Consider the following 21846-nt stretch of genomic DNA (forward strand, 5'->3'; position numbering starts at 1 on the left):
TAAGTAGCTCAACCTAGAGTTTCAGTGGCTTCTATCCTGCCTGGACTGCCTGTGTTAGCCTCTTGCCTCACATCAGTATGGAAACCTTGCAGACCTGGGCCCAGAGCTGGAATCCAGAGCCATGGGCTTCCCAAGGTCACCAGCTGTCCCAGCACACCATTGCTTGTTAGGGCAGCACTCTTTCTTCATTTCCACATCCAACGGCTGCTGCAATGGCTGAGCTGAATATCAAAGCGGGGCCAAGGTAAGAGCTTACTCCAGCTGTTTCTCACTTTGCACCAGTTGCACAGTCACAATAAACCAGCATGGAAACAGAGGCTATTTGTAAAACAAGCAGCAGAAGGCTCCATCCAAACTCAGACCCCAATCCGCATCCGATGAAAGCCCTCCACCTTTATAGCCAAGCCTTTCCCATTTGGCTGACGTACTGTGTTCCTGGAGAAAGCAAGCTGTGCCTGTCTTAAAGCCATACGAAATGCACCCAGGTCCCCACAGCCAGTCCTGCCTTTCCTCTGAGATGGAGAGCTGAGTGATGCTTGGACCAGGATTTTCACAGCCACTAGTAGGATTTGGACCCTTAGCTCTCATTAAGTTGAATAAAAACCAGTGCTGATGACAACTGGCTCAATGCAATTTCTTTCACTTCTCTCCTCCTCCTCTGCCAAAGCTGTTCGGCATTCTTAGGTGAATTAGGAGGTTCAGTTATTTTACTATTATAATTGGGAACACGCACACCACCGATTTATTACTTTTCTTTTCTGGTTATGTTTTCACTCTTTCATCTGATAGACACTTTCAAATTGATTTTTTTTATTATTACTGTTCAACTTAGTAATGCATATAAGGTAAAAAAATAGCCCAGAGTCCTACACACTTCTGATGTAGAAATATTTTCTTTTTTAAAGAACCATACATATTCTGTCAGGAATATAAGCACAGCCAAGCTATACATATTATATTTTATTTAAATTTTATAAAACTACATATCCAGCAAGTGACAGACAGAAAGGGTAAAAGAAAAAATTACCGGATCAAATTTAAAACTGTATTTTTAAGTTCAATTATGTTCATTGCCAGCCTGCTTTTTACACCTCCTTTCGGAGGTCATAAATTTCTGCAGGTAAAGATCAATGCCTTGCAACATTCAGATAGAAAGGCATCGGCTCCATCGAAAAGACCTGCTGTCACACAGGTTTCCAGCAGTTCAGTGCACACTATTTATCTTTCACTCCAGTAATCCACACAGTATTGCACTTCCGAGTTCTAAAACCTCCAATACTCTGAAACTGCAAAACCGAACTGTATGTAAGCAGTATATTAAGGCAAAAGCACCACCAACAATTCCAATTTCATAATACTCTCAGGCTACTGAACCACATGTTAATACACTACACATGCTACCCTGTGTACTTTTGCCACATACACTTAAGAGCTACATGTTTCATCCTCTTTCCAATGCAATATATTTTAACACAAAATCAATGTATGTTTTTGGTAGGCAGCATAAGGGTTTGATCCATTCAGCTCTGAATCTAAGAAGAAAGTAGTATTGATTTAGATGTTCACTCATTCATTTACTAGGACAGTTTTAAAGCATTAGGTGATAACCTAATTGAGAGGCATACTGTGAGGGAAATTGAGATTGTTGTGATAAATTAAATCAGTTCTGGGATGTCGTCTGCAATACTTGATGGAACATTCTCCAGAAAAAAAATAAACCAGAAAATGAGCGTCTTGTGTGGCAGAGTGTGGCTTTCCATAAATGCCAGTTAACACAAGCTGATTAAAATACATATAGATAAATAAATTGCTTATTATAGAAACATTACATGTTGCATATGTGTGTGTATATGTGTTTGTATATGAGACAGTGCACACATTTATCAGATTTGCTTGCATTTCCTACTACAAAAAAATTATGAACCAATCAAGGTTGGGAATCTTTTGCCGCCTATCTGCTTTCTTTAAAAAAACTGGCATCACACAGCATCCAGACTGGTATTATTTATTCATATGCATTTTATGGAAGCAAATTAAGTCACCAAATAGTGTTATGACTGCTGCATACCAAATCATGCTTGCATTACTCAGGTACATACTTTCATGAGGCCAGAAGGATTTAGTCTCACATCTGGGTCTCACGTTTAAAGGAGCCCATCCTGCATTCTCTCATGTAGGCCCTAAAAAGGTGCTGATCTATTTCCCATGGATTTGGACAGCTGATGAATCAGGTTCAAGGTTCCCCAGACTTCATTTACTTCAGTCACTAGCTGAAAGCATCTTAGATGACTCTATCTAGTGTTTGACATACACATTCTTCTCAGAGCGGGGCCAGCCAAAGAGAACATAAGAAGTGCTGAATGCATCAGCAGAAATAGCATTAGCAGAATCTAGGGAAATCTAAAATTCCTTCCTAATGTAGGACACAGTCCAGTAAGGTACTAAGCACCCTCACTTTTGACTTTTTAAAAGAAGTTGCCAGAGTATGTGAAGTTTCATGCTTTAAGCATGAAGAAAAGCGAAACACAGTTAATAATAAGAACAAACATGCCTGTAATACAGATGATTCTGATTTAAAATCCATGAACTTACATGCAAGAAATAATTTTTCTCTAAATATTTCCCACATTTTTTTCAACTTTGTGTTTACACTAGGTTTTGTTAATAGTTTCATAGTGCTCAAAGCAGTGGCGAAACGAAGAGGCCTTTTACATTACATGTGTGCTCAGACTGAAATAAACTATAAAACTAGAATATAGAAATATGGAATATTAAAAAAAACAAACCACCTGCATTTGAAAATAAGAAGGGTCTCAGAGTTCTGAATTTTACCTCTTACTCTTAAGAGTTAATGTGTGCAGATTTTTTCCAACCTTGGAAGAGTGGCAGAAAGCCTCTGAGAAGCAAAGGCGCTGCTCGTTCACTATACCATGTTTTGGATAGCACTTTCTATCTGAAAGAACCATGCCTTCATATATTAGATTTAGGGATAAAACCTACCTACCCAGACTAAAAAGTAATTTATATTAATGTACAGTTTCAGTTATTAAAGCACAGAATTCTCACCATATGCACCAATAATTTAATCTTGTTCTTAAGTAGCCTCACACTTCCAGTAAAAAAGAGGCAGGGGGTGCTGGGAGAGAGTAAACTACAGAACCTTTAGTCCCCAAAACAGATGCCAGTTTTGGATTTATTCAGCCAAGGAGTATTTAGCTTGGCTCAGCTACACTTGCATTGAAAAAACACTTGCCTATTCCAAAAAGTTTTTAACAAGCTCTGCTGCAGATGCTGTTGCCATTTGGCATGTCACCGTCACTGTGTGGTACAGCAGAGAGAACTCTTGACCACAGGTTTTCCTTGGCTGGGGGAGCCAGTGTTTTTGGCTATCGTTCTTCTTCTGGCCAACTGGCTGCATGTTTACGCAGTGTGGTTTTAGATGGAGTGTTAACAGAGGCTGGGTTAACAGCCTAACCCAGACCAACACTGAGACGAAGGCATGACCTATCCAATCTAAGAAAACAGAGGCAGAATAAGCTCGTATATGTTGTTACTCTTAACCCAGACTCTCTTGCATGCATTAATACTTATAGACAAGAAGATATTTTTCTTTGCCTCAGGATAAATGACAACAACTTTAAAAGCTGTACCAGTCATGAAAGTAGAAATATATAAAAACCTGTGGTTGCCCAATCTTTGTCAGTTTGATTTCATTGTCTCACTAATGACAATGTTAAGTGGGCAAAATATCACTGAAAGAAGTTCTGTTACTCTTGTTTTCCACTACTATGGGATATCCTGAGAGGATAAAAACCCTGCAGAGTTAAAACTAAAAACTTCTGTCCTCATATTTCCACTAGCCAGCAAATGGCAGTTCTGAAACTGAAAACCCCTGAATGTTTCTGCATTGATGAACTTGATTTCAAGGATATCAGTGCTGAACACCTCCACAAAAGTGCATATAAAGCTGGGAAAACTTAAAAATGCCCACCTGTAGTTTAGTTTACCTACACTAATCCTATTCCAGTACATATGCATGAGAAGACTTGTAAGATGTAGAACAACTTCAAAAACCATTTTTGTATAAATTAACTACATTTGTCCAAATTCTGACACTTCTTTTTGATGGCAACTACCTTGTTGCGCTCTAGAAAAAGATCCCAGTTTTATACATATTGTTTGGTGTACTTCTCTAGTACTGCCACTACCCTGACACGCCACGCTCCTATCTGGAAAAAATGAGGACTGTATACACTCCCTCCACAGCACACACTTTTTACTGCACTCTTTATTGACTGACAATTTTCTTTAAGTCAAGTTGTGGAGCACAGACACCATTAGAGAAATAGACAGATCACTTGCCTAAATTCTACTAATCTGTACCAAAAGTCCTATTTAACACAGCATAGATCAGACAGCCCTTCAGTTGCCTCTCACTGAGAGTTCAGTTAGGACTAGGAACATCTTGAAAGTTCATACAAACAAAGGCAATTTACTGCAGCATATTAAAAGAGAGTATAACGTATGACTAAGAATGAAGTAAGCAGTGTCTGGCTACATCCCCCACTGTCTGGGTAACTGGTATGCAAGAGCAATATGAGAAAATACAGTAATTTTAAAAAAATTGTCTTTTTACCATTTTGGCTTCTGAATGCATTGGGGGAACTTGAGGTGAAGCACACGGATTGCTGAGGTTTGGCCCCTGCATCCCCATGATGTTGGAGTTCATTGACATTTGTCGCTCCATCTTTTAAAAGAAAAAAAATATTTGAAAACATCTGGAGACATTTGCAAGAATTTACTCTCGGTTTCTTTTTAAATGGACTCAGCTTTATTTCTTCAAGTCATGACTGAAAAAATAACAATCTGTGTCATGAATTGAATGTGTGTATGCACGCAGGCGTGTGTTTCATCAGAATCGGCCCTGAAAACTCACAGCCAATTATAAAGAAAGGGGTTCTTTAATAAACAAATGTAGCAGCCACCCAGGTTTGCGCTTTTTTGTAATGATTTTCTCCCTCTCAGTGTAACAACACTCAGAGTTAAGTGGTTTTAAAAGCATCACTGTATAAAATTGTAGCTTCCCCTACCAGCGCAGCCCAAATTAGCTTGTTAAAAGCATAAATAAAAATCTACAATCTCAAGCATATGGAAAACAAGTTGGCTCTTTTTCCTTCACTCAGACTACTCAGATGAGAAGAGTTTTCCATATGTCTTGTAAGGGAAATTTTCATGCACTGCTGAGATAGCAAAAAACAAAGCAGAACTCCTCCTGGCTATTCGGAGCCCTTTCTGCAAGCTAATCTCACTAGGTGGAGAGGGAGAGATACACTTTTCAAACAAAATCTAATGGCATTAAGTCCTGTATTAAAATCATTTCCTGGAGTTTGTTCCCCAAAAAGAGGCAAGCCCCATACACTGCTAGGTGTTGGCAGAGCTGGTAAGCAGGGTTATGGTGCTGCTTTCAGCCAGAGCTGAGCATCCTGCTGTGCTTTGGGCCAGTCCCCTAAATCTTTGGCTCTTGCAAAGAAGCTTTTGAATCCTTCTGAGGTCTCCAGGCAGGAGGGGTACTTTTTGTGCCCTGTGGTGAGGTTGTTTCCCACCTTCCATGATGCCTGCAAGAATGGGTGCTGGGCCTTGGGGAGATGTCAGTATCCCACTGCTTCTCTGGCGGGGCGTAGCTGCCACTGCCAAAGCTCCTACCCCCTCTCCATGGGGTAGGAGCACCTCCCACTACCATCTCCCCTGCAGCCCTTTCAGGAGGGGCAGGAGCTGCAGCTGGGGCAGCCAACATTGACTGCATCTGTCTCACTTCCGAGCTCACGTCTCTGTGGCTCTCAGCCACAGCACACCTGCTCATCTGCAAGTAAAGTTGCCCAAAGGGTTCCCCAGCAGCAGCCTGAAGCCACTGAACTTACACTATTGCTGGATGTTTGCTCCATTTCATGTTCCTTGGGAATTATGCCAGGAAAAGCTTCCCACAGTATCTTATTTTTAAAAAGTCTTATTTTTTTGTTGTTGTTCTCCTGGTCAGTACTCCAGGAGACTCTTATTGACAAGTTACTAAGTAATAACTTATTAATGACTGATGAAATAGCAGCCAAATATGAATCTTTGTATTTGTGTGGAGTGCCCCCCTTGCTCCAGCAAATCCAGAACGAGCAGTACTTTCCTCCCTCCTTTGGTCAATTGCTCCCAGGTTGTCTTCCAAAGCTAATATCGTGAAATGAAACAAAAACTTCTCCTTCCCCATGTCATCCTTACTCATCTCCACTCCTAACCTGTCCAAGTCTCTTATACAGAAAAGATTGTTAAAATCATTTAAGAATTTGAAGCTACAAATGGAAAGCACTCTTTTAGCTCCCATAATAAGATGGGAAATATTCCCATCCCTGCAGAAATGAGTGAAAGATGAGCAGTGATCATGACCTAAATCTAAATAAGTGCAAGTTAACAGGTCAGAAAAGTAAATCACATTTCTTTCTTGTTAAGTGGTAATCTCTCACAAACAAAAAGATTACTTAGACTTCACTGATATAACTTATGTAAATGGCTTTTCCATTCTTGTCTGAATTCAGAAAAATCTTTTCATTCCAGAACAGATATGTGGACCTTGCCTATGTGACCAAGTGTGAGAATCAGAAATTGTAGTCTCATGTAAACTGCTTCTAATCACTCTCACACTAATCAGCATGCTGTTAACTGCATCAGAAATACTCTTGTGTAAGATGAAGCACTGAAAAAGGCCCAGCTTCCTTAACACATTTCACTTTGATTTTTTACAAAATGCAGCAGACTTTCACCTCTGCATAGATTGAATCAAGCACAAAACAACCTTCCTCCCCCGCTAAAAGAATCCAAAACAAAAAACTTACAGGCATGAGTACAGCAGAAGATCCTGGCATGGTAGGATTGGGCAGGGTGCCAGGCATAGAGGCAGGCATAGGCTGTCTTTGTCGGTTGTGTAGGTGCAGTAGTGAAGACAGAGAACCTGGGACAGGCCTAGAAGAGAAGAAAAGAAAAGTAAAAAAGCTGTCATGGCCTATGGAGACCTAAACAAGCCTTACCATGCCAGCCATTGCTAGGCACAGGCAACTCTAGACAAGCAGGCACAGATAAACCAGTCCAGGATTTGTCCTTTCCTGCATAAATCAGTGGAACATAAAGTTTTGAAGAAGCAGATGAATCACCTTCCTTCTGCTGTTTATCAGTTAAAGCACCAGTATAGTTCATCTGATATAACATGAGTGTAAATGTATCATCTGGTCTCAGTCTATGCACCTCTGCACGTTACAGTGGTCAGCAAAAGATTTCTACAAACAAGGCAGGAAAATTTCCTGGCGTACCACATCAGTGCACTGCTGTAAATTCAGCCCTCAGGAACAAAAATATCTGGATTATAGTTTTGCAGGCTATGACAGAAAATTATCCACTCTTTAATCAATTTTTAATCCTTATCACCTGTAAATAAACTACTCTAAAATGAGTATTTCATGTCTTGATATTCTCTCCTGTGAAACTGTACCAAGCTATTGTTCTAAAGTTAGGTTTACTAATTTTACCCCTTAGCACATTACCAGGACACAGAAAATGGAAAAAAAATAGAAAGAAAATTAGGAAAATTACATTCTGATTAAGCAGCTTATAAAAGCAAAACGTACGGACTATAAAAAAGCAGAGTGACTTATTTTGGCAAAGGGGGTTCAAAAGATTTAGAAGGATTTTTTTAAGTACAGCAGAGGGAAAAGAGTGCATGTGAGAAAGCAGGCCTACTCACAGAAGAAACATAAAATTAACGGGTTAAACAAAACTACACTTTAAAAATAGCCTTTAAGAATGTGGTCTTGGGAGTTACTTAATCAGTTATTTCTTGTTTTGGGGTTTTTTTTAGTTTTGAAGAAGGTATGAGTCGCTTGAAGTTTGGGGTGAGTATAACTTTTTACCTTTTCAAAAAGCTTGAAAATAAGAAAGTTTTCACATACAGTGCCTCAACAAACATTGCTAGTATGAGTACGTTATGTTAAATTCTCAGAGAACAGAGAACTGCTCTGCAGTATAACGTGGTTTACACTGTTTATTGGGAAGGAGAGCTACCCCAAAAGGTACAAGAAGGACTGGAGAGAAGGGAGCATAGTCTGGGAGCTTGAAGAGCCTCTACTGGGGGAGCATGGAAAGAGTCCAAGATGTTTAGAGTCTCTAACCATCACAGTTGATTTTCAGCCTTGGCAGAAGCATCCTTTGCTTCAGTGATGAATCCACGGTTAGCCATGAAAGCCTCAAAACAGGGCTGACATGGTCAGGGAAACAGTCATAACCCTAGAGCTGCAAAGGAGAAGACAGTTGTTTATCCCACTTGGTCTGAACTGTGTCACACCACTTGATAGGGTTTTACATCTTGGCCCTCCAGTTTTAAGTTGTACTGGCAATCATGAATATGTACACCCCTTCTCTAACTTTAGGGGTCACTTCCAGTAATCTAACAACAAGCAAAGACTCCAAAGGCTGTGAGCAATGGGATTCACAGACATCCAGTATGCAGGACACCACATCCAGGCTCGAAAAGTGGAGGCACCTGTCTCATGGCAAAACCATTTTCTTCTGACCTACAAGTCTCATACTCTTTTACCAAGAGTTCAAACAACCTAATTGACTTTTCCCTAAAACTCCCCAATATTTCCCATCCTTGGACTTGCAGTCCTTCAACCCTCTTCTCTTCAACCCATTGCCCCAGAAACATTTCTGTCCCAACAAATGCCATCTCAAAATCCTTGCCCTGCCAATTCCTTCATACTCAGACACCCTACTCCTCCCACCCCTCTGGCCTCAGCTGCCCTCTCTTTAGCAGCTGCACACGGCTGAACCCGTCCTTTTGTCTTGGTTCTCCATGGAGAGAAAAAGCCTGTGTTTTGAAGGGTGTTTTAAAAATCCTCCCAGACACACACAGTACTTATTCAGAAGGGGAAAAAAGAAATCCCAAAGCAGCCACAAACATATCTCAGATACGAACAATGAGTTCTTCCTATGCCTCCCTGGTTATCTGTTGATGGAGGAATAGAATGTAATTACATCTTCATATCACCCCAAAAAACCTCAAGACAACGTCTCCCAGATATATGGTGTAATTCTGTGAGAAAGTGCAATAAGTACTGTGAGGAAGCATGAGCTTCTGGGATAGGAGACTCTATGGTCAGCTCAGCATAAGGGTAAGTCTTGGGAGCTGTGGAGGTGGTGTAAGTGGAAAGGATACAGTGCAGAAAAAATGAGCTCAGAAAATATACTCAAGATACACAGACCCTGACCCATTCTACTGTCCACTTAAACACAGCCACGCACCAGCACTCATTCACATGAGACAACTGACAAATCATTAGGATAAGGTCAAAATAGCATGAAAAACATGCTCCTTCGAAAGTAAAAAAGTGAGGAGATACCAGTTTGAATGTGAACGATCTCAGTTTGGTTTCCAGTGGTTGTGGTGACCCCCACAGGCAGTGTCCACTTCCCACTGGCCCATTCCCACCAACACTACTGCCCTGCAGAGCAGCAGACAAGTTCAAACAGGTCTTCTCTATCTTGTGCTTTAAAGTCCATGTGCCAGACAGAAGGGCTGGGACCCCCATACTGGGGCATCTGGGGATGAACAGAGTGTGCTGCAGCCCCTGCTGGGGATGCACACAGGTTTTCCTCCCAAAGAGCAGGCGAGGAGGAGTGGGTATGGAAGGAGAAAGCACCAGTGCACTCTCACACCTGTACTGGAACAAGACTGAGGTGTGCACCTACCTGCCCACTGGAGCTCTAGAGCCCTTTGGGTCCACTGGCTTAGACAGTCTACAGGAACTGCACTGGCTAACCAGAGCAATGCATTCATCAAAAATACCACTTGAGTTTTCAGTGGTAAAGTAAAACAAGTACCATGACAACAGCTCCCCCCGCACACCTTTATTCATTCTGATGTCCCATATACAGACCCTTTGTACAAGTCACCAGTTTCATAATAAGCTTAGGTGTTAGGCTGTTTGACAGAAACTTATTTTGGCCTGACCTATACAATTTGTGCAAGTGATTCTCAAGAGACTGCACAGTTTGAGTTTTGCTTATATGTTCCAGAGCCAAAAAAAATTCCAAAATTACTTTAATGAGTTTGGGAATATGCAGCTTGGGCAAAAGGGAATTACTGGTATTTATTAAAATGGCAAAGAAGCTTCCTTGCTGTCCCCAGTTTTACCTTTAACGCTGCTTTGTTTTGGGGGAGGCCATATGCTTTACACTCAGCTAGAGCGGAAAAAAAATCCTTAGTACTTGAGGTATTTTTTTCTTGCTGCACTCCTGCTAGTCTGTTCCCAGGTGTGTTTTTGCAAAGAGGTGCAGAGCAGTCAGAGAAACCTTGCGCTTCAAGGTTGATCCTCCTTTTCAAAAAACCTGCAGCACTTCCGCCACCAATAAAAATGCTACATAATCCTCATTTGATCCCCCCCCACTGGGGAAACCAACTTTGGCTACTACTCATGGATACTTGAATTGCTCCTACATTGAATGCAGGTCATTGATTAGCACGTGGTTGTGCATATTCACTCTCACTGGGCGCCAGTGTCCACTAAAGCCTTATATCTTTGTGGCTCTGATGTGCCAGGCCACCGAATCCACACAGTCCAATAGACTCGATTGTCCCTCTCCTCTACCTGGCTAGAGGCAGGGCACCCCTAGTCCTGGTCATGGTACTCATTGTGCTCTTCTTGTGGGTATGACCTGGAGGTCCCTTCAAGAGGATCAGACGTATCATCATTCCTGTACCGTCTGGAGTCTTGCCCACGAGAGACTGGAGCAACGTTTACCCTTGAAGAGTTCTTTATGGTATTTGTTCCTCTTTTCAGTTCACGTACCCGGGCTGCTAAGGAAGAGGTGGGTTTCCCATCCCACTTCCTCATATCTTCTCCATGCTCACGGAGGTAAAACCATAGATCGCCACGTGGAGTGTACCTTCTCTCCTTAGCTGGGGGACGCTGGCTCCTGATAGCAGAGACTCTTGTTCGTCCTGGCGAGATATGGAAAATCCCTTCCTTAATCTCTTCTCTTAGCTTCTGGTGTCCCTCTTCAATTTTCTCTTCCAGGTTTCGGACGTGTTCAGCCAGTTTGGTTTCCACAGATGAGACGTGGGCTCGTAATGGGGCGGTGACAGTGTCTTCATAAATCCTGAGTTTGCTAACCAATGCTCCCACCTTGTCCTCTCCCTCCCTCCATTGCAGCGTTGCTAAGTAGCGGGAATACATTTCTGGCCCGAGTCGTGCAAACTTTAACCACATTTGGGAGGTGCACTGTACGCCATCTGGACTCTTAGGGAATCTTTCATCCTCTGAAAAGATTATCTCCAGTACAGCTAACTCCCTTAAGCACCGGATACCTTGTTCCATCGTGTTCCACTGTCCTTGCTGTACGTGGAGGTCCTCCTTGCAAAGGTATCTCTCCCTCACACTGGACAACAGTCGCCGCCAGAGGCTGAGAGTTTCCTGCCTCCTTCCAATCCCCTGATCAATGACTACATCTCGAGACAGGGATCCCAGCTGTCTGGCTTCACTCCCATCTAGGATCGTATCGTTAGCTGCGGCATCCCAGATTCGGAGCAGCCAGGTCAAGCTGGGGCATGCGTATGGCACAGGCTGATATACTCAGTTTGTCTAAGACATTTCTTCCTCTTCCAAGGACAACACAATCTCCTTTGCTGTTGCTTTCTAACCAGCAGCAAAGAAAGTCAGTGAAACTTTATAATGGTTATTTTTGATGTTGAACATATCAACTCCGCTCCTCTCTTTGTAAATGCTGAGGAGGTGCTGCCTGCAGCCTGTCAGTCAATATTGCTGACTGTGGGGTTTTCATTCCTTGGCACCTGTGCTGCTAAATAAATAGGGTTGTTGGGCAAACAGCCCACAAATAAAGGACAGATAAGATAGAGAACTGGCAGGTGCTCAACCTCACTGAAAATATGGCCACCCATGGTGTTTTCCCAAAATTTCGGAATTTTCATTGTATTCCAGCAGAAGCCTGCTGTTGGATATGATGGGGTCTTGGTCAGTGTTCGTACACCGTCCCTTCAGGCATACAAGGGCTGGATAGATAGTGTTATGCTGGCTTAGTAAAATACCACACCAGCCAAGTTGCTGTAACTGACCACGTTGGCTCTTCCTCTACATGGTCGTGCTAACACCATGAGTCATCCTTACTAACATTTAAACAGATGGGTGGTACCCCGCTAAGCCAGGGTGACTCGATCATGTTCCATCATATGACTCTACCCAATGATTAAAGATAACTCCACTAATGTAATCAAATATCTATGATATATACTTCACTATGCGACTCCTTGATTAATACCGAATCCTCTGTCTGATATGATGCAACACCTATTTGACCCAGTTTTCTGGACTGTCTGATGACTAACCACTACCTTCGTCTATAAAAAGACTAGGCTTCCCTTAACTGGAAGTCTTCAAGGACAATTCGTGCGGATGACAATTTGCTGCTGAGGTCTCATGAGAGTAGGTTCATGCTGAATGAACCTACTAGACCATTTGGGGCTACAGGCAAAACGCTACATGCTACATTTGGGGCTACATGCTATTTAAAGTATCACTGCAATATGTTTTCTATTATGGTAAAGCATTCCAGGTGAGTGGGTCTTACCATGACCTCTCTCCTCCTCCTTACTCCCCTGCACATAGCATTCATGCAAGGCCACCAAGAATACCTACATCACATTCATGTTTGCTCCACTTCAGTTAGCTCTGGTGTGAAGAAAGTTAAGCCAAAGTATATGGAGTTGCACTGGAGCAAAGGAGCTCATCTCTTGACTGTCTACAGCCTCCAGACCCAGCCATCTCACAGTGGAGCAGCCCACAAGTGGTTGTTTGTGCTGTGGCAATTCGCCACATCGGGTCAGCTCTGGCTGAAGGCTTTCTGCACCACTCTCCAGTTACACAACACAGACTTGATCAGACTTTCACCATTTTATGTATATATATACATATAAAAATATGTATGTATGCACATATATATATATATTTATTACAACAGTGCCTAGAAGCAATGGTTTAAAAATTGTGGGTGAGGTCCTCCCCCAAAAAGTTTGTATATAATTTAAAAATGAGGGAAAGTGAGTGGAAGGAATAGGGAGACACAGGTGAATAAGGTAGCAATGATATCATTATGATCAATATAATGAGGAGCAATCATTGCATACCAGCAGCCTTCATCCTTTCAAGGGATGTCAGTATGTGCATGTGGTTAGGGTGGCTTTCAGGCTGAAGGATCCAAGTAGCCTAGCATAATGAGAATGAATAGGCTACAGTCTACCCTCTGAATGTCCCATTGACAACCAGGTATTGTCACAATTAAACTTTCCTTTGCTAAAAAGTAAGTTCACTGGAGAATGTGATTCTACAGACTAGCTATAAGCTGCTTTTACAGCAGCTACTGCAGACAGAGTACCTGGCCCAAGTGCTGTCCTGGGCCTTTACTATTCAAATAATTCAGTCAGAGGGCAAAGACATGAAGGGGACGTTTTAATCTGAGAGATGTGTTCTGAATGTTGGAGTTGCCTCACTTACTGCTGGTCTGCTGTTGTTTGATCCACAGTGCCATTATTTAAGCCTATCAATCCAACTAGAGCTTTCCTCATTTGTGGTCCTTTATTTCCTCCCCTTCCCAGCCTTAAAGCAGGGCAATTCTGTCTTATTTCAATTTATCCATTTGTCATTCAGAGGAGGAAAGAAAAAAATAAACACAAAGGAAAGCAACAACAAAGCATCAGACGAGTACTTGGAATACCTCGCATAGTTGCAAGGGACCTCACCTGACCTGCTGTATCCCATGTTTAACAGTCTTTTAATCACAGCATCACCAGAGAGCCAAGCTTTCCAAGAAGTGGGAGGTTTGTGTCACCAGATTTTTCAGAGAGCCAAACCATATTCAGGGGAAAAGAAAACTGGCACCTAGAATTTATGGCTCCCTGCCAACCTAGTAAAGATGCTTTTTTTGTACTTCTCAGATAATTCAGACATCTGCATGATGTGGGTAGATTATTATTATCAGTAGCAGACATTTATACTGTGGTGGTGCCCAAAGGTCTCAGTCGGGAGCAGGACCACATTGAGCCTGGCACTGTACAAACACAGATAAGAGACAATTCTTACAGAATATGTTTACAATCTAGAGACAAAAACCAGATGAAAAGTAGAAGACAGAGATAGAACACACAAGCAAATAAATATGCTAAAGAATTGGAGACAATTTAGAGGCACTCCTCTGGTTGCTTTTTTGTCTCTTTGTATGTTTTTTATTTAACTGGTATGCTCAGAAATGACAGGATCAAGGAAGTTTGCAAGAGGAAGGGAGTAACTTAGATTGAGACACAGGAAGGGCAACACTCTAGGAGAGGGAAAATTATGGCTTGTAACTTAAAGGATTTGGGAAGCATCTAGACAAAGATATGCTTTCTGTAGAGATTTTTAAATGGAGTGTTCATATATCTTCATATATGTTACACTTAGGTATTTTCCCAGTGTTGCACAAGAAGAGATTTCAGCCTGTGAAAAAGAAACTAGCTGCTGGTAAAGACGTTGGCAAAGTGAAAGTGATTCTTGACACTGTAATGAGAAACTGGAGGACTGCGATTAGATAAGGCTAAGCTGCGAAAAGTCTTATAGACAAGGTTTGATTCAGAAGTGAAGGAAAAGCCCATGTAAGTACTTGAGAAGAGCTGGCACAATTAAGATAACAAGATATACATCAGCACACAGGAAGAAGGAATTCAGCAACAAGCATCACAAAAAGAGCAAGATGCAGCGTACAGATATGAAACTATATGGACAAAGTCAAAAGCAACCAAAGAGATGTTACTTCTCAATTCATGTATCCCTTGATGTCACTTAAGGAGAAGCTGTTCACTGGGAACAAAGCAACTCCATCAGAAATGCATTCTTGATCACTTGCTCTAAAATACAGGGACAAGAACACTTAAATGAAGGGAAAGTAAAAAAAAAAAACAACAAGTGAGTGGATATATATATATATAGTAAAATATTATAAACCTGGGGAAAAATGCCTCCAAAATTTGTTAAGAATTCTGTACTTTTCACCCGAGCTTGTAGGAGAAAAGCCCTACAAATCAGTGGCCCCATCATGTATTTAGTGGGCCAAAGTCTATTTAAAGGTTTAGTCAAGGATAAATCTTACCTTTAGAAACTCCAATTTTGCTAATGTCACTTATATTTCCTGAACATATGTTTAAGGAACCTCTGCAAATTCAGCACAAGTATAAGGACCAGCAGGTCCTTGGTAGCCTCACAGAACCCATTAACATTTGCCTTTTGGCTCTTACAGGTCTTAGAAACTGCTGGTTTCAATCTTCCCTTCCCTCTATTTCTCTGGGTCTTATTGCCTGACCCATTACAAGAAAAATAAGAAAAGCTAGAATGGTTTCTTAGACTATAACTTCCTTGGAGAAGTTTATGTTCTGCACAGTGTTATGCACACAGCTGGAACTCACAAATGATATGTGGAGGATAATGGCATAGTTAAAGCAAAGCAGGGAAACACTGCAAAAGTCAGGTTCAAGGGATTATAAAGAACTAGCCCATATAAAACATGGTCGTGTAATAAAATTAAAAAAAAAGTGGGATAAAACCAAAAAAACTGCAGCATACACATGATTTGATCATAAAAGCAAGCAACAATGTCAAAGCGATTCCACTTCCACCACAGTCTCTTAGCTCAGAGAGGACCAAACTTAATTCTTCAGGAAAACAAGTGATTTTGCAGCACTGCAAATAAAGGTGTATCAGTTTTCAATGAAGAAAAAAGGTAACAATAATACCAAATGCACCAAATGGCAACTTATTTAAAACCAGGAATAATAACAGCAATAAAGCTTACACAAACACTTTTTAACATGCCTATTCTTTTTAAAGTCTGGCCTTAAAACTCCAGCCTGGCATGTAAATTCAAGAAAATTTGAAAATTTGAGGCTCATTGAGGAAAAATATCAACAGGTTAAACAGCTGGAAAGAAATCTAGTCCTACCATCCAGATAAAGGCAACTCAACAGCAAGTAATTCTTCTGCCAGGTCTGTGCTACCGAAAGGTGCTGAACCTTCATTTGCTCAAGTGACTTTTTCCACAAACGTCATAGCAGTGTAAATGGATTTTATTTGACCCTCATAACTTTTAATCTGAAAGGAATAGTAGATTGCAAAAAGGATACAGAAAAAGCACCTTTTACTCCTAAAAGGCTGAGAGTGCCTTTGGAGAGCTCTCACTGAATACTCACTACCAACAGATCCCTATACTGGAAATGAGGTAAAACAAATTTCTCAAAAGTCTTTCTATTTACCTTTATTATTTGGACCAGTGCAATTTAATAGAAATACTAAGATAAAAGAGCTTTGTAAACTCTATTTATAATAAAAATGAAAAAAATATAATCTTTTTGAAGTGTTTTATTTTTCTTTTTTTTTTGTTCTTTTTTTTTTTAAACTTCCCAAACAAAGCAGAAGTTTGTCTCTGAAAATAAGATGGTGAATTACAGCAAAGTTATGAAAACAAAGAACCAACAGTTTCTCCAGTGCAGGCTTGTTACCATGAGCTAATAATTCCAGACTTTAAGCAAGCTGAGTCTCTTTTTTAATAACTGCATGCCTCTAGGCAAAGTATTTCTACTAAAAATTATTGAGGCATGGAACAAGGCAAGGTGTGTGAGCTAATGTTGGATTGTTCAGTTACTAAACCAACTCCTATAGCAATGAGCCTGCACTGAACTGACAGATTATTTCTCTGTATACACTTGTATAAACACACTGCTTAAGGTCGAAATCTGTGTAAGCTTTCTTTTCAATTAAAATGTCAAAGATGACAGTACATGTTTTCACTGTTCTTCACAGGATGATGGATGCTGCAGCAGCAGTTTTATGCCCCCATGTTTCAGAGATGTTGCCTGCTTGGGTGTCTAAGCAAGATGTACTTGCTGATCTCTTCATATGCCTGCGGGCAGACAGGACTGCTATACTTATAATTTGGGTGGCTTAATATCTCCTGACTTTTTCCTCCTCAACATCCCCTCCATGAGTCCCCACATCCAACATTCTAAAATTAGAGCAGGAAGGTTGCTGTGCCCAAAGAGGTTGGGAAAAGGGTCCTGAATTAATTAATTAAATTAAGATTGCTACTTAAGTGAAGGCCTTAAATTGCAGACTAGTTTCTGATCGTGGCTAATTCACTTCAGGCACCTAACTTAGGTCCCCACAGAAACACAGCTGCTGTGGGTAGTCAACAGACGTAGTACACATCTAAAGAAGCTTCCAGCAATTTAAATATAAAGTAATATTAATAAATAAGAAATTAATCTGAATCTTTGCATTTCTTCATCTCCATATTAATAAATTAATAAAACTGTACCCATCAGTTTCTCATTCATTTTCATCAGTCTAGAGCTTAAACAAAGACATAGACAGCGGCTCCAACTGTTGCTGAGTCTCAAGACCATGTGGCAATACAACTCATAGCACATGTAGCCATAAAGCTGTGATTGGACAGGAAGCAACAATTTGATCACAATTTTGGTAGAAAAAAATTGACTACAGAAAACTGCCTAAAGGAGAAAAAAACCACTCCAATATCTGCCACTGGCAGACTCAGTCTGTTTAATGCTGACGAGACACAAGTGTGCTGTATGCACTGCGGAAAGCAGAGTTTGCTACAGTTAGCAGAGCACAGTCACTAATCAGGACAATGTGTGAGACTATTTATTTACTGAGATTTACTGTTGAGATCTTTAAGAAAGGCATTATATAAGAAAATAATACATGGTTTCTTAAACAAAATGGCAGATAAGTAAAACTGAGAATTGGAAGCTCGAAAAACTCTGAGATGACATATGACAGCAGCAGCAGACCAAAATCCAGCTCTTAATCCTATCCTTTAACAAGAATACCATAGAGAAACTCTGTGTTTTTTAATGCTCATCGCTTCCTGAGCACTTCTGCCATCAGCACATTGCTCCTGTGGTGCCAATATCTCTCTGTGGCCCAGAGGAAAGTTAGCACTTGTGCATGGCCCACTAGGGTCACAGCCCCAAATGTGCTCAGCATCTCAAAGCTGCTGGTTGTTTCAGTGGGTGGCAGTGGGGGAGAAGGGAAAGGAGCACATACATGAGGATGTACTCTCCATTATGTGTTCAGCAAGTCATTTCCAGGTGTAAAAATATCTTAGTGCTGCCAAATAGCTCTATATCTTCAGTGACCTTCTTCCCACTCCCAACTCACTCCACCGATTCCCTTCAAACTGATCAAAATGAATATATGCCATTTCCTGGGAGGAACATTTGCACGCGCTTCATCTCTTAAACATGCTAAAAATCCCAGCTGACAGCTCTATCAGTACAAACGATGAAAAGCACGGGGAAGAGGTGAATTTCAAGGCAGATAGAACAAAGTCATGGAGAACTGCTGCAGTTGTACTTCCAGAGAGATCAGCTCTGAGCCAGTGCTGTATGGTCTCGTTAATCCACTGACTGAGAGCATCAGCTGAAGAAACAGGAATCCCAACCTCACCTACAGCAGTTTTTACAAAGCTAAGGCAAATTTCACTGAACAGTGGAAATCACGTTAGCTGCTGTTTGTTAATAAATTTGCCCAGAACAATCCGCATGAATGGTGTGCCCCAGAAATTCCCTGTGACAACAGGTAGTGGCTGCCGGAGATTTTGCCGCTGCTCAGCTGCCGACACAGCCCAGCAGAGGTTTCCAGCAGCATGCAAGGGGAAGCAGTGAGAGCTAGTAAAAGCCATTGTCTATTCATGCGCAACCACAGATACATGGGAAAATTTCTTTCCCTACACATGCATGCATGTTAAGAGAGACAGCAAAAAAGAGCAAGCATTGAAAAAACCATTATTTTATTCTTCCAACAAAGTGCATATTGTCATTGTGATTTCCAGTCACTATCAGTGCCCACTCCCTCCCTTTTAAGTCCTGGTTTAAGCATGAACCTGCAGCTAATTTTGAGGTTGGAGTTCATTTGTTTTCACATCAATCCAATTAATTTCCACTGGAAAACGCATCTCAGGCATTCAATCAAAATAGGCCTAAAATAATTTTGAAAAGCTCATCTGTCTCCAATCTATATAATGTTTTAAAAATTGGATGCATGCCCTGCAATAACATTGCACTTCAGAAAGCTTAAAGCTCTCAACTTGAGGGTATCAGTTACATTGAAACTGTAGTAAATTAAAACATCCAGTTTCTGGTTTGCATTGATTTATAAATATCGACAAAACTACTATTGCAGTCATTACCACTTTGGGTGCTCAGAGTTGAATTTTCAACAGTTCAGGGTTATTTTCATTCTTATTGTGGCTACAGTAGCCTTTCAAGTTAGAGATCAAATTCCAGATAACATGTAAATCTCAAATCTTAGTTTTAAAAATATGCATACAATCCAGCCAATGCTTATAATAAAAAGCAGCAAGTCTAAGTGGTCAGTAATGTCAAATACCAAAGCACACTTTTTTTAGACCCTCCAGCTTAAAGCAGAAATGTTACTTACTATTATGAAATATTCTAAATAGTAGCGAGTGGAAGTGGGATAAAATATGAAAAGACAAGTATCTCTAGGGGTTGGTTTTTTACCAGGATTTTGATGTTCTCTTTTGAACCGTTCTTTGAAATGAAACAATCAGAAGTATATTCAAAATTTTTCTCCTAAAAAGCTTTCCACATTAGTCTACCTGGTGATCTTCAAAATATGCTCATTTATGACCAAATTATTGCTGTGGAAATATAAAGCTGAAAAATAAAGAGATCTCATGAGCTGTAACCCAGTTAACACAATAATTTGAGAAAACAATAAGAAAAGCATGAATACATCAACAGCAATAGAGCCAATTCTCAATGGTGTACAGCACACAGCTTTGCCAAAGACAATGGATTTAAACCAACTGGGAATCTCACTCATATGCACACATGCACACACACTCCATAAACAGACAGCATATTACATGCATTACATCTGGTTGTAAAAGAAGCTTTGACAGTGATCTATGTCTTGTGCTTCAAAAGAAAACAAAAATCCCCATCTTACACTTTGATATCTGTGGACTACTACCAAGTAAATTCTCCTGACCTCTGGTGGTGATTAGCTTATGAAGTGAAGCAGAGGGATCACCATAAGATTCACAGAATTTCTCCTGAAAGCACTGTCCGAATTCTACCCTCACTGCTCTTCTTGATACTGGCACTGAACCCAATATGCTGATCTGCAAACCAGCTTTCCACTATTCTTTGAGATCATCCTATTTGCCTTGTGCAGCATGTACAGTTGAGCTGAGAAAGACAAGGAGAGATGGCAGATGTTCTTTTGGGCATGATGCTCTTGCCATTAAAGTTCACAGGAATGCTGCTAATATAGTCATTTAGAACAGAACTAGATCCATAAAAATGTATGAACCCTAAGAAGATACTTTCCTAAATTATACCCAGAATACTGACTTATGTGTGTTAATTATATGCTACATCATACTAAGGAAAAAAAGCTTATTTTTCATCTTTTCCTTCCAATTTGTACTGATGTTTCTGATTTAGTGTTTCACAGCTGAGGGGTGTTTTGTTTGTTTGTTTTATCTTTATCTTGAAAGATATGTGTCTTAAAGAGTAAATATTCTCCTAAACTAGAACTTTGTGTTGAAGATTAAAATAACATCCTCTGCACCAGTTTAGAGTAAAAAGCTTAATGGTCAGTAGGCAGCCATGTGAAAAAGCTCAGGTCATCCTGTCAACTTCCAAGAGTCTGCACTATGAACTAACCCACTGCTAATTATTTATTTAATGTCTTTAACGTGAACCCTAAGTGTTGATGCATACTCCATGAATAGTTATGACTTGCACTGTTTCTTTTTTCCTCCACTTTTTCTCCTTTGAGAACTGCTACTGAAACAGTGCTTTAACTAGAAAGCTGCCATGCCAGGGAAAGTAAAAGAGCAGCTTTATGATCAGCAGAGACAAAAATTGAATCAGATGAATTTTGAAAGTCTGAGGGTACTGGATAACTTTAAGACTTTGCACCTTGCAGTTTTCAATATTACAATTCAGCAAGGAGGAAACAATCTTTGTATAAAAGAATTTAAAAGACCTGGCTGACCAGGCTAGAAGGGCCTTTCTTGCTGCATTTGCACAGCTGAAGTAATGCCACTCACCTAGACATGGCCCAGGTCTCCTGTAGACACGCAGGTCTGAAAACAGCCCTCCCAGGAACATAAGTATCATTTCAACTCCCACTGACTGCCTGATGCTGCAAAACCCAACTCTAAAGTACTGCTTTTCAGTGAAGTTCCACTATAGCCATCAGAATCAACTGCAGCATTTGAATTAAGAGTTTCCAGATTTAAACTGTGGGAACGAGTAGGCTGGAGTTGTCAGTGGAAGGCCTCTGACAATGCAATTTGTTTCTCCTGCTGGCCTGACAGTCAGTGCAGAAACATTAGTTGGTTTTGTGGTGGGGGTTTTTTGTGGGTTTTTTTTTGGTTGGTTGGTTTGGGGTTTTTTTGGTTTTGTTTTTTTAACTGCTTGGAGCTGTTGGGAGGGCAGAGGAAAAAGACTGTCAGCTTAGGGAGGGGAAGAGGCAGAAGGTGAAAAATGGAAAGGAGAAGACGTGTCCTTTTCTAGATGTCTCCTATAAAATATCACACGTGTGCCCAGAGACACATGACAGGTGAACATGTTAAAAAACGTTAACTTTACCTAAACGGTAAAGTGGCAGCTCCACTCAGTTTACAATAACATCAGATCTGTTTGATTTGGCCACATGG

The 21846-nt window shown here is 40.7% G+C and overlaps 1 protein-coding gene across 9 annotated transcripts in view; it reads right to left on the minus strand.

Moving 5' to 3' along the window:
- Positions 1 to 21846, minus strand: part of CREB5 (cAMP responsive element binding protein 5) — a 257188-nt gene that overhangs the window by 67629 nt on the left and 167713 nt on the right. For 8 of the 9 annotated variants that reach the window (XM_051808309.1, XM_051808310.1, XM_051808303.1 and 5 more), the window contains 2 exons: positions 6876 to 7002; positions 4637 to 4747 (listed from right to left, as the gene is read on the minus strand). In XM_051808309.1, the coding sequence (XP_051664269.1) occupies positions 4637 to 4747; positions 6876 to 7002 (238 nt within the window). The remainder of the gene's footprint in view (positions 1 to 4636; positions 4748 to 6875; positions 7003 to 21846) is intronic. The other variant, XM_051808305.1, reaches the window with a different exon arrangement.

This window comes from Manacus candei, unplaced genomic scaffold (genome assembly GCF_025592945.1).
Source record: "Manacus candei isolate 608988 ecotype Guabito, Panama unplaced genomic scaffold, ASM2559294v1 h1tg000072l, whole genome shotgun sequence".
Lineage (NCBI taxonomy): Eukaryota > Metazoa > Chordata > Aves > Passeriformes > Pipridae > Manacus > Manacus candei.